The sequence below is a fragment of the Trifolium pratense genome, linkage group LG7 (assembly GCF_020283565.1).
Source record: "Trifolium pratense cultivar HEN17-A07 linkage group LG7, ARS_RC_1.1, whole genome shotgun sequence".
Lineage (NCBI taxonomy): Eukaryota > Viridiplantae > Streptophyta > Magnoliopsida > Fabales > Fabaceae > Trifolium > Trifolium pratense.
The window spans coordinates 16,358,525-16,370,310 of record NC_060065.1 but is presented as its reverse complement, the minus strand read 5'-3'; the positions used below and the strand labels follow the sequence as shown (position 1 = coordinate 16,370,310).

At 31.1% G+C, this 11,786-nt stretch overlaps 1 protein-coding gene across 4 annotated transcripts; it reads right to left on the bottom strand.

The window, feature by feature from the left end:
• Positions 1 to 1,090: 1,090 nt before the first annotated feature.
• LOC123894464 (potassium channel KAT1-like) lies at positions 1,091 to 8,066 on the bottom strand. 4 transcript variants are annotated; one of them, XR_006803823.1, is made up of 12 exons: positions 7,728 to 8,066; positions 7,345 to 7,560; positions 6,985 to 7,140; positions 6,800 to 6,857; positions 6,090 to 6,407; positions 4,396 to 4,635; positions 4,085 to 4,183; positions 3,769 to 3,801; positions 3,372 to 3,560; positions 2,494 to 2,983; positions 1,417 to 2,364; positions 1,091 to 1,305 (listed from the first exon to the last, which is right to left on the bottom strand). XR_006803823.1 is itself a non-coding variant. In XM_045944480.1 (11 exons), exons 1-11 carry the CDS (start codon positions 7,871 to 7,873, stop codon positions 2,234 to 2,236), a joined length of 2,076 nt encoding a protein of 691 aa, XP_045800436.1. In that variant the 5' UTR covers positions 7,874 to 8,044; the 3' UTR covers positions 1,091 to 2,233. The 4 variants fall into 4 exon arrangements, 2 of the variants coding, with proteins under 2 accessions (XP_045800436.1, XP_045800435.1); XR_006803822.1 differs by having other exon boundaries at positions 7,345 to 7,602; positions 7,728 to 7,958; XM_045944480.1 differs by having other exon boundaries at positions 1,091 to 2,364; positions 7,728 to 8,044.
• Between the last annotated feature and the right edge of the window lie 3,720 nt (positions 8,067 to 11,786).

Below are 11,786 nucleotides of genomic sequence, written 5' to 3'. Positions count from 1 at the left end.
GTATTAAGGGACACCCAACCATGCATCAGTGCCTTCCACGAAATAGTCACCTCATTCCTCTCTCTATTTAAGCCATTATCATTCACTCTCATTGTTGCTTCCTTGTATTTGATCAACTTGATACTTGACATCAGGGGCGGATGCAAGGTTATGGAAGGAAGTATCATGCTTATAACTTTTTGAACAAACCGCATTAGGCATGTAATCACACATTCAAACTAACAGCATCATAATTTTAACCGTTCTCAGGTTCGATTTGCTCTTGTGTCAATTTGGGTGGGCTAATTTAGCTTCTTCAAAAAAAAAAAATTCTCCTTAACCGTTCAATTTTTTGTCAAGTATATTTTCTAATCTCTATTCCAAGTTTATCCACCATCAACACCTCTTATTTGATGTCATTATTTTATGTCTCACCCCTCTGGTGCAAGAGAAAAAATCTTCTTGTTTACCATTAATATAAATAGAAATACACAGTAATTCTGTCACCTTCAATGTGCCATTTAGTTCTTTGATTTCTCCTGCCAAAAAAGTTCTTCAGGATGCAAGGCCTTGTCTAGCTGCACTTGAGCTTGCTTCTCTTGCTCCCTTAGATTATCAGAGTGGCCTACTGTGTTGATTTGAGATTGCACAGATTCAAGCTTTACCATACAAACTTTGACATGTTCAAAGACATTTCCAAAAACATCTTTATTCCAAATCCTAAGATTCTCTTTCAAACTTTTCAGCTTTTGACTCAGAATAAACATCGGACAACCAATGATTTGAGAACTCCACACATTTTTAACAAAATTGATGCAGTCAGAGTGAGAAGACCACATTTTGAAAAACCTGAATTGAGATGCAAACTTAACCTCCAATTGATTAATAATCTAACAGTAAAGGAAAGTGATCTGAACGAGTTTTAACGAGCGTGGAGCAAGAAAGAAAAGTACAAGAATCCATCCAAAGTTGATTCCCAATTGCTCTATCCAAATTATAAATTGATGCATAAGGTGAATTATTTCAGAAGCAATGATTACTAGAGATACAAAATACAATTTAAGATTTTGCAAAAGAACCAAAGTGCGAGCATCAATAGCAATAAGTCCCGTTTGAAGAGGCTCATCCACGGAACGTGTGGAAATAATACCGGGAGCGGGAGATTCGATTATAATCACAAATACAGACCTTAACAAAACAGATTCTACTATACAACAACAAAGTTTCGCCACAATAATAAACCGGTATCTTTATGACTTCAAAATTACAACATAAATGACACTACACTTTGTTAACTCTTAACATTGGGCTATATACTACAACCTCCTGCAACAGAAAATAAAGATGAATTTAAAACTTTCATGCTGTAAAATATCAAGACATAACATATATACATACAAGAATGAATGTGCCGTTTTCAGCATCAAAATATATTACCTCCTCGTGCCTCGACCTACAGGTTCTGTCAATTTTGCGAGCTGGACATATCTTCTTGAGGAAATAGCCAAAACGTAAATGGCCCTAATGTTGTGTTGGAAAAGCCAACTTCTTGTATAAACATATAAACTAACACTAAAACCAGCGCAAACAACCATCAACCTAACACCAACACGCCTGCGAACCTCTACACAGATGTAATGAATTCCGGCTCCAATTTGACAACAAGGCTGAAATGCACCAGCCACCTGTAAATGATATGCAACCAGCCAACAACAGCTGAGCAAACGCAGCAGACACAAATTACAATGATCTACGAACTAATCTAATAAACAATGACCACAACATGAAATGCTCTTCAGATAGTTGTCTGTCAACCCTCTGTTCCACGAAAGGACTAAACATCTTAAAACATATCGTCATTGTGTTCGAGACAAATTTCAAGAAGGGATAGTTAGACTTTGAGCAAGCAGCTAACTTCTTCTCAATCCACTTCATCCTAAGCCAAGCTAGGCATGGTCGAAATTTACCAAGCCCAAACTTGTGGGGGACAGTTAAGAAAGACTGAAGATGTTACTTGAGATACAAGTAACTTGCTTAAGAAGCTAATTAAACCTTGCCACATAAGCAAAGTTAACAACTCCTTGCCACATCATGCACCTTTGTAGAGTATAAATAATGTATCTTTCATTTGTATACATTTTCAAAATTGTTGCATAAAAGAAAGAGATTACCAATTTACCATCAATATCTCCAATGGTATTATATGTAATCTGCGTGTACCTGAATATTACATGCTAGTTTTATATCTAAACTATTAGCTCAAAAATTCACTGTCGCTGCAACGAAAAAACAGATGGTCACCATCTCGAATGACACACAAGTCATCTATCTCTGCATTCTCCGCGTTCATTATTTTGTTCGGCTTTGGCCCTCCAAACTTTTCTCCTGCAATTTCGCAAATTGACAGCCAGAACATGAAAATAACATAAAAGCAACTATTGAAAACGGTCTGTAATTGTTTGTTTAGATTTCTAATCATTTTTTCATTTTCAAAATATTAAAGTGGGTGCTTACCAACAATCTTGAGAAGCTCTTCCAATGAATCAGGTAGAATTATCAACTTTCCATGTTTTCCTTGTAAGGTAGCTTTGTCTTGGCCTAAATAGTGAATGGTAACTCTCTTATTGGCAAAAATTGCTTTTTTTCTCTCAATTGGATGATTACTTGTTCCTAAAGATATTTGGTCACTCCTAACATCTGTCTCCTTAAACTCTATTATATGTTCATCTAATTTCTTTCCATTTTCATGACTCTTGTTTTGTTGCTTTTCTATTATTGCTTTCTGTTTCCATCTAACAGGACTTAGATTCTTTTCATTTTCTTCTTGTTCTGGCTGGTTTTGAACCATGTTTGGTATCATCTCATACAATAATTTATGTGAATTTTTTGTACATTCAAGACATGAATTTGCAATTGTATGGTTCACATCATGCATGCCATGAAGAGCCAATTTAGTGTCTATTGGTTGATATTCAAAACCCAAATCTTCTTGTCCATTTAACTTCTGTAAAACAAACAACGTCAAATTATCAATAACCAAAAGAAAAGCCTTTTTATCTAAACAGATTATAAATTAATCGGTGTTGTTAAATAGCGACAACTAGTATAACATATTGAAATTTCAATAAATTATAGTTTCACTATTCACAATTTTTTTCAACTGTTGTCAAATAGCGACTATAGCGCAACTTGAACAAAGTATTAGAATTTGAGAGGTCTATACTCAACCACAAAAGCTAGCTTGAGAGTTGAGGTTTGCACTACACTTATAAAGGTTATCTTTACCATATCTCTAGCCAATGTGGGACTTCTAACACAAACTGCTACTTTTCACCAGCCGCGATGACAACATTAAAATTAATAACAATAAATAAGTGTGATATGTATATTACCATAAAAAGATTTGTCATGATAATTGGTGCTGCTTCTGGATTTGCATGAAGGGCATTCATCAATGTAGTTCTGCCAAGTCTTAAAATTTGTGAAAGCTTTTTGGTCCTAACAGTGAAAGGTTGTGGTCTATTGTATAAAACTCCAATCTCTCCGATTGTATCTCCGGCACATATGTCCGTCTTCAAAACCTGAAAATTTTATGTTAGGTTAGAGTTACATTCATTAGCTTCATTGTACAATCTAACTATAGAGAGAATTTATAGACTACGCATCAACGGTGTAAAATTGTTTACGTATCTGTTCAATACATGTGGAAAATATTTTACACCGTCAGTGCATAGTCCTTAAACTCTTACAAAAAATGTAAACATGTAATGTTTGAATATTATGACTTACTTGATCACGACCATTGACATTATGAATGAGTTCCTGCACAGATTAAATTGATCATGAGAAATGCATATTTTTAAATGATATGACATGATCTTTAATATTCATTTAATGTTTGGTTTTAAAATAAGGTTGCGGGCATTGTAGCATTGTGGTGCAGTTTTTAATGTGATTTAGAATCACACCGCAATTGAGGCCTGATGCAGTTGCAACTTGCAAACACTTCCGCAACTGCAATATTGCGGCCGAATAACATGACCCAGTAACAATTTGAAATTCTAATTTAATGGTTAATTTATTACATATGCTTTAGCTCACTCACCACTGCTCCTGAAACCAACATGTAAAGATCTGTTGGAGACTCATTTTGTAGTATAACATCTTCTTTTGGTGGAAAATACTCTGCTTCCATTTCTGTAACCTATAATTACAGAGTTAATTATATTAGAATTTGTCATAATTAATAAAATAACTTAATATAAAAAGAAAATTTAGTGTATTGTCTATAATAATGAAAACAAAATAAAGCATTTGAAGTGACCCCGCAACTGCGATTAGACGGTTTAGTGGACCAGATACTAGTGGTGAAAATAAAACAAAAATAAAAATAAAATAAAGAATTTGAAATGTTACCAGTTGAAAAAGAAAGTCATGTGAAACTCTTTGGAAGAGGTATGAATTCTGAACAACAGGAAAAAACAAATGATGTGTAATGCTTGCGCGAATTGCTTTCGGCATACAATTTATTGTTTCTTGCTGCTTTAATCCTTCTGTTTTGAATCTCAAACATAAATATGATAATATTTGATCTTGTTTATCATGAGGCAGATGATTTCTTGTTGCAAATTCTGAAGCTGCTCTGACTGTATCTCTCTGTAGCATCAAAACCAATGTTGTTTTCATTAGAGGGAAGAAATATACTTCAAACTTCAAATGGTTAAATTGAGTTCATTTTTTTTTTCTTCTACTATTTGATGCAATAGTGAAGGAATAAGTTCTCACATAACCAACATGAATCAATTCAATGTGAGATTTATTGGTGTTTTAAAGGATCATAGTACACCAGTAGAATAAAAAGTTAGTGATTTACTTAAACATGATTTGTATAGTGGAATGGAATTCACTTGAGCAATTCAAGGTGGATTGCATTATTGGTGATTTTTTTTTTTACCATATAATATGATGTAGGATCGGAGAGCATGAAGCTAAAACTAACTTTTTAAGAGATCACATGATGCTCGTAAAATAGACGAACACTCGGCTACACATCTTATTATTTAATAAATATGTACTCCTACACTCTTAAGGTGAATAATTCTGAAAGGTCTAAAGATAAACACTATTTATAAACCTATCAGAATTATCAATGTATCAACCTATATCCAAATAAAATGTATAACTAGGAATTCACCATTAAAATAAGCTAATAGCAGCTTTAATATGGTTCCCACATATTTGTGTAACAAAAAAACATACACCAAATGGTTATTATGGACTAATAGTATGGGCCATATTCCCCAATTTGAAATAAATTTGGACCAATATAAGTGGGTATAATATGGGACACATCACATCCATGAACCATTTAATAATATCAACGTTATATAGGCTTTAACAAATGGAGAATGTTAACTTGTGCCCTTAAGGCACATGTTAAGGAAGCAAAAATAGAAATTATTAAATGCTAATTTGTGCATTTTGACTTTTGAAACATTAAATTTCTTGTATCATTAAATGTTAAATTTCTATTTTGGTATATCTTAACATGTGCCTTAAGAGCACATGTTAACAAGACCCTTAACAAATTTCCTTTGCCACCACTACACGACAAAATATATGGCTTTATTATTTTTTTTTTGGTGAACAAATAGATGGCTTTCTAACTTTTTTATTTTTATTATTTTCTTCTTGATATATCACATGAATCCTATTAATTGCAGGGCTAATTTTGGCTTGACAACGAATGGCTTTGTTACAGTCATAAAGTTTGACAAAATTAGATTCGATGTGAGATTCACGCGGAACAAATGATTCTTTGGTTTCCATCAAACAAAAAAATAAAATAAAGGAGAATCTTTGATTATTTATTAAATTTCTAAACTAGCTATTTTTTGAAAAATACAAATGATCTTATATTCAACATGATGACACAAATCAATTCAAATCCGAAGTTGTTTGGTTTAAATAACATGTTTATAATTCTAAAACTACGAAGTCGCGAACCCAATCCATTTAAAAACCGTTACATTTTATTTTAAATTGTACTGTATATACTAAATAGTATCAGTTGAGCACAATATAAAAAGCATAAGTTTGAGAAAACGTACAAAATTTCTGGTGTGACTTGTCCATTGAACAACAAGATTTGTCATGTTTCCAATGATATAAGCTGTTAATCCCAAGTTGAACAACATGTAGAAAATGTCAAACAGCATCTCACCAGTGTTATTAGCATGTAAATCTCCATATCCAGTTGTAGTTAGTGTCACAATTGACCAATACATTGATGTCACATATCTATCCCAAAGACTCATTTCCTTAAAATTTGGGTACACAGCACCAATCCATGTCCTTTTGGGATCATGGTACCTATCTGCAATTAAATAGTTTAAGCATCCAGCACAGTGTACTGCAAACAAGGTCACCTGAAAATTTTATCACACACACATTCAATTTAAATAATTAGTGAAAACATTTTATACTATACTTTGAAATGAAATAAGTGTTTTTGATCTCCTAAAAATAAGAGACTCAACAGGATAACACTTTTAGTTGTACTGTGTTTGATTTTATAAACTGACGCTCAAGGGACCGGAGAAAAATAGAGATTTGTGTCCCCCACTGAAGCAAATGACAATTTTTGGTCCTCTGTACAAGTTGTCTAAAATACCAAACATCGTACAAGACAACATTTGTTCTATGCTTTAAATATTTGTCTTGTGTTGTTCTGTCTTGTAATGTTCTTCTAATATTTATATTTTGTAGATCAAACGGACCAATGATAAAAATTATAATTAAAAAAGATTTAGAAGCTTACAGCAACGAGCTTCAAGCACCTAGTCCAAAAGTAATTGTAGTGAATGTTTTTCTCAAGTCTGAAAGAAGGAAATTAGCAGAGCTAATAAGTATCTTGATACTTGTATTAGCTGCATTTGATTTAAAATTGCAAAGAGACATGTGATTTAAAATTTGCTTATAAGAAATGAGAAGCAAGAGATTGACCTTGCAAACAGAGAACTGACTCGTCTGATACGCCATAACCGAAGCATGTTAAGAATTTTGAATCCAATCTCGCTGCTATTATGGGTGAATAACGAGCTAATAGATTGAAAAGGTGCAGTTGAACAAACATCAAAGATAAACCAGGTACATAAGTACCTGAAATCGAAAAGAAAAAAAAATAATTTTAGTCTTAGAAGGAAGAAAACAATAACATATTCTAAACCAGGTACTATATGTACCTATAATCAAATATTTTATGAAAGAAAACAAAATATTTTATCTGAGTCAAACTTTATTTTATGAATTCTAGAATGAAGGAAATATAAATAAAATAAAAAATCATAGGCTAATGATATGTACCTGACCGCAATTTTCTTAGGCTCACCAACAAGAAGGTAAGAATGGTCATCAAGATATGCAACAAAGAATGTCATCACTATGTCAATGGCAAAGAAACCATTCACAATGTTATCTATGATGAATAGTGTGTCAATCTTATAAGTCAGAAATGCGAATTGAAAGGGGTATATCCATGCAGAATAAATCACTAGAACTATCAACCACGTCTCCCAAGTCCTACAATAAATTACGAGTCCATCAGATGTCAGCTCAGTGGTACTAGCATCCGACGACAGAGTTCAAATTTCATCAGAACGTCGTTAGTACCAATTTTATTAACAATAGTTTCTTGAAACCGGCATTACCAAAAAAATGTGTAAATTAAATTAAAGAGATATGATTACCTATACTTTGGATTGAAGGGGGAGATTATGTATCTCCTTAGTTCAATTTCTTGGTTGATTCTTGCTCCAAGAGATGGCAAGAGATCAGTTTGGAATTCATCATCCCAAAACCTCTTGAAAATTTTCTTGACACATGAGAATGACATGATGGGATTGAAACCTTTAGGGTAAAGGGTGAAGGAGATGTAGTTGTTATAATTGTTCTAATGATCGATGTGGTTGAATTGAATTGATCCACTAGAAAAGAAAATGAGCATATTTATAGTAAAGCCGTTTTGACTTAGATGCGCTGGATTTAGTCCACTTTTTCCCTTCCCTTTTTGTTGAGATGCCTGTGATATATGCACCTAATTTTATTCAAAAAAATAAAAATAGAAAAAATGATTAAAAGTTTGTTTTATAATTTTATAAATAAAAGTTGTCCATATGAGCATAGCGGGTCGGGGTTGCAGGGGTCCTGATTGAATTCTGAATTTTCCATTTCTTTACATTTAAATTTTGTGATTCTAGCCATTAGATTACTTAAAAAAATAATTTTTTTAAGGAAACTTTTGATCAAAATATGATTAAAAGTTAGTCTTATTATTTTATAACAAAATTATAACAATTCGTCAAAAAAAAAAAAATTGTTTAAAAGTTTTAATTTTTAACAAAAATTAAATGTTTTTTTTTTGGACAAAATATTTTTTTTAACAAAAGGGTTTTTTATTTAAAAGAAAATTTTGGTCAAAATATAATTAAAAGTTTGTTTTAAGAATTTTGTTCCAAAAATAAAAGTTAGTTTCATAATTGTGGTGGTAAAATGCTCCATGTTGCATCAACAATAAAGTTACAATAAAAGGGAATAGAGAAGCAAAATGATATAAGACTTGTATATATGCTAAAATGTTAGAGATGATTCTGTGTGTGACTTGATTTGTGTTTATACCTAAATTTCTTTCACATGAAAATCAAATCTTTATCCAATTTAAAATTACTATTACGACAGTACATGTACAGTAACTTATGATTGTTCTGAAACCATGATTTTGACTCAACTAATATAAAGTATTTTATTTTCCATTTAAAATTGAAAAATAGACTTAAAAAGCTATGGTGGAATTGAATTGAAACAGATTCTATTAAGGAGACATTTATACCAATAATTTTTATCATATATTTGTACTTATGTGCTTACCCTTTTATGAGAGATTCTCCAAGATCAAAAAACAATTGTGGTGGTGTTAATTTGAGTTAGGCAGGTGTAACAAGCAAGCAACATATATATAATATGTAATACAAGGATGATGAGAAGATTTAGAATGAGAGAATCAGAGGTGAATAGTATAAAATTAGAGCTATGCCTTTAAGTTTTCTTGCGCAACTCTTAAATTATCAAATAATAATGTTATGTAAACAAAAATTTTAAACATAAAGTTGACAAATATACTATTTTACAATTTTTTAATCTGCTTCGGTATACGTGCAAAGACTCAATTTATCTACTATGTCAAATACGTGTTTGGAAAACTGTGTTGAAATAACACAGCTCTTATCAAAATATGTCTTGTGCTATTTAAGTAGTGTAATGAGGGTCCGTTTGGATTGACGTATATTTGAGTTTATGTGAAATAGTTTATGCAAATAAATAAACTTTTATATATATTATAAGTTTCTCAATGTATTTTATGATAAAACAACTTAACTTATAAGTTAATATAAAAGTTTATTTATTTGCAGCATAAGTTATTTTCATAAGCACAAAAATAAGTTAAATCCAAACAAACCCAAAATTTACTATTATGTAGTAAACGGTGTTAAATCTTAAAAAAATTATAAATAAAAAACCAAAAGAGCGCACAAGAAGTAAAGAGAAAAACTCTCATAAAATTAACTTACTTGAACACTCTACGATGAACTGAAATTCATGGTGGTCCTACAGGTTTGTATGAGACTCATTAAATGGAAGTCATATAAATATTTCAATCAATAGCAAGATTGTGTAAGCTAAAGACTCGTTCCAATCTAATAAAAAAATTAATATGATCCATCCAATTTAAATTTAAAACTAACATTAGGGTTACCCATTCACCCGTAATAATCAATATCAATAATAATAACGGACTTTGTCTAACATGCACCACTTGATTAAGTGGTGCATGGTGCACAAGTCTTCGATATTTTTATAACGAATACGAATTTTACAAAATTCACTGTTGGATGGAAAGTTTATAACGTTTAGATCATCCATAAATTTTTTAATTTTTTTTTTGAAAATCATTTGATATGTTATTGAGACTCATTAAAATTAACGGTTTATAGATTTTTATTGAATAACGTTAATCTTGATGGGTCTCAATAACATATATCAAATGATTTTCAATTTTTTTTAAAAAAAATTATAGATGATCTATACGATATAAACTTTCAATTCAGCGGTGAATTTTATAAAATTCATATTCGTTATAGTGTTTTCGATGACTTGTGCATGGTGCACAATTTGGTAGACTTATGCAAATTAGACTTTGCCATAATAACATGTGTAAAACACACAAAATATTGGTACTCGTCGTTGTAACTGTAACACACCTTAGTTTGTTTTTTTTTTTACTAACACACACCTTAGTTTTTGTTAAATCTTTTCAGACGCACGCAACGGAGTTTATCGTTACTTTTTTTTTTTTTTGGTGTTTGAGTTTGAAACCATCTTAATCTTATACTAAATTAAAATATCATGGATAAAACATAAAGTTCAGACCTTATGAAGTATCAATCTTAGGGGGAGCTTGCAAACCTCATAAACCTAAGAGAAACATGATAAGTTAATTTAACAACAATTGTCAATTAATACTGATGTTTGTCATCATCAAAAAGGGGGAGATTGTTGGAACAAAATTGATTTAAAAATGTTTGCCCCTAAGGTTTTGATGATAACAAAGTATTAATTAACAATTGGAAGGACTAAAAATTTATTTTAAGTGCGCAGATATAAGCATCATATAAGCTCTGAGTGAAGTTCAGAGGATGTGAATTCAGAAGTTCACAAGCGCTCAGAAGATGTTGGACTTCAGAGGTTACAACGTTCAGAGGATGAAGACTTCAGAACTTCATGTCTGTCTACAAGCTTCATCAAACTCTGAAGATCTCTTTGAAAGCTGTGAAGATTCCCTTTACTAGTCAACTCTTCTACCAATGAAGAAAAGGACCTTTCAAGCCTGATCAGTTCAGCTACCTCTGTTTTGTCTGTCCTAACTTGAGAACGTGGGTCTTCAGTTTTGTTAGCTGAATAAGGAAAGTCCACTCTGCAGTAGTCAAAGTAACTGAAACTCTTTCTTAGTTTTGGATACAACCAAACTGCATCAAGACAAACTGCTTGAAGACAAAAGATTATCAACTCCAACGGTTCCTTTTGCAACGACTCTTTTCTAGTGGTATATATACTAGAAGATTCAGCTACTACATATATACAATTATCAAGAATTTGGTGTATTGTGTTTGAAAAAATCAATAGGGTTTTTACCCCATGAGTTACACTAGGATCATTGAACACATGTTACTAATTCATGTTTGGTCAAAATAAAAAAAAATTGACGTGTCATTGGAATTGGGTTTTAAGCATTTTATTTTTCAATTTTTATAAAAAAAATTAAATAGTAAGAAATTGGTTTCAATATTTTCTCACAAAACATCATTTCAGTATTTCGTATTTTTTTTGAGAGAGATGTGGTTTTACCTTCTTTCTAAGTTTCTCTTTTTCTTTTATGTTATAATTTTTTGGGTCTCTGCATATATATATTCTTAGCATGATTTTTGGTCTTTCTTATAAGTCAACTGAAATATATTTTTAGAAATTTTAAATTTTTTTTGCAGTTCATGATTAGTAATATTTTTTTGCAAAAATTTACATTTTTTTTGACAAAAATATTTTTAAAATTTACAATTTTTTAAAAAGAGTAAAAATATATATTTTAAATTTTTTTGCGATTAGAAATTCTTATTTAATTTATCTTTGTTAAAAAAAAATCTAAATTTTTTAGAAACAAATTCTTCAAATATTATAAACATGGGTACAAATATTAT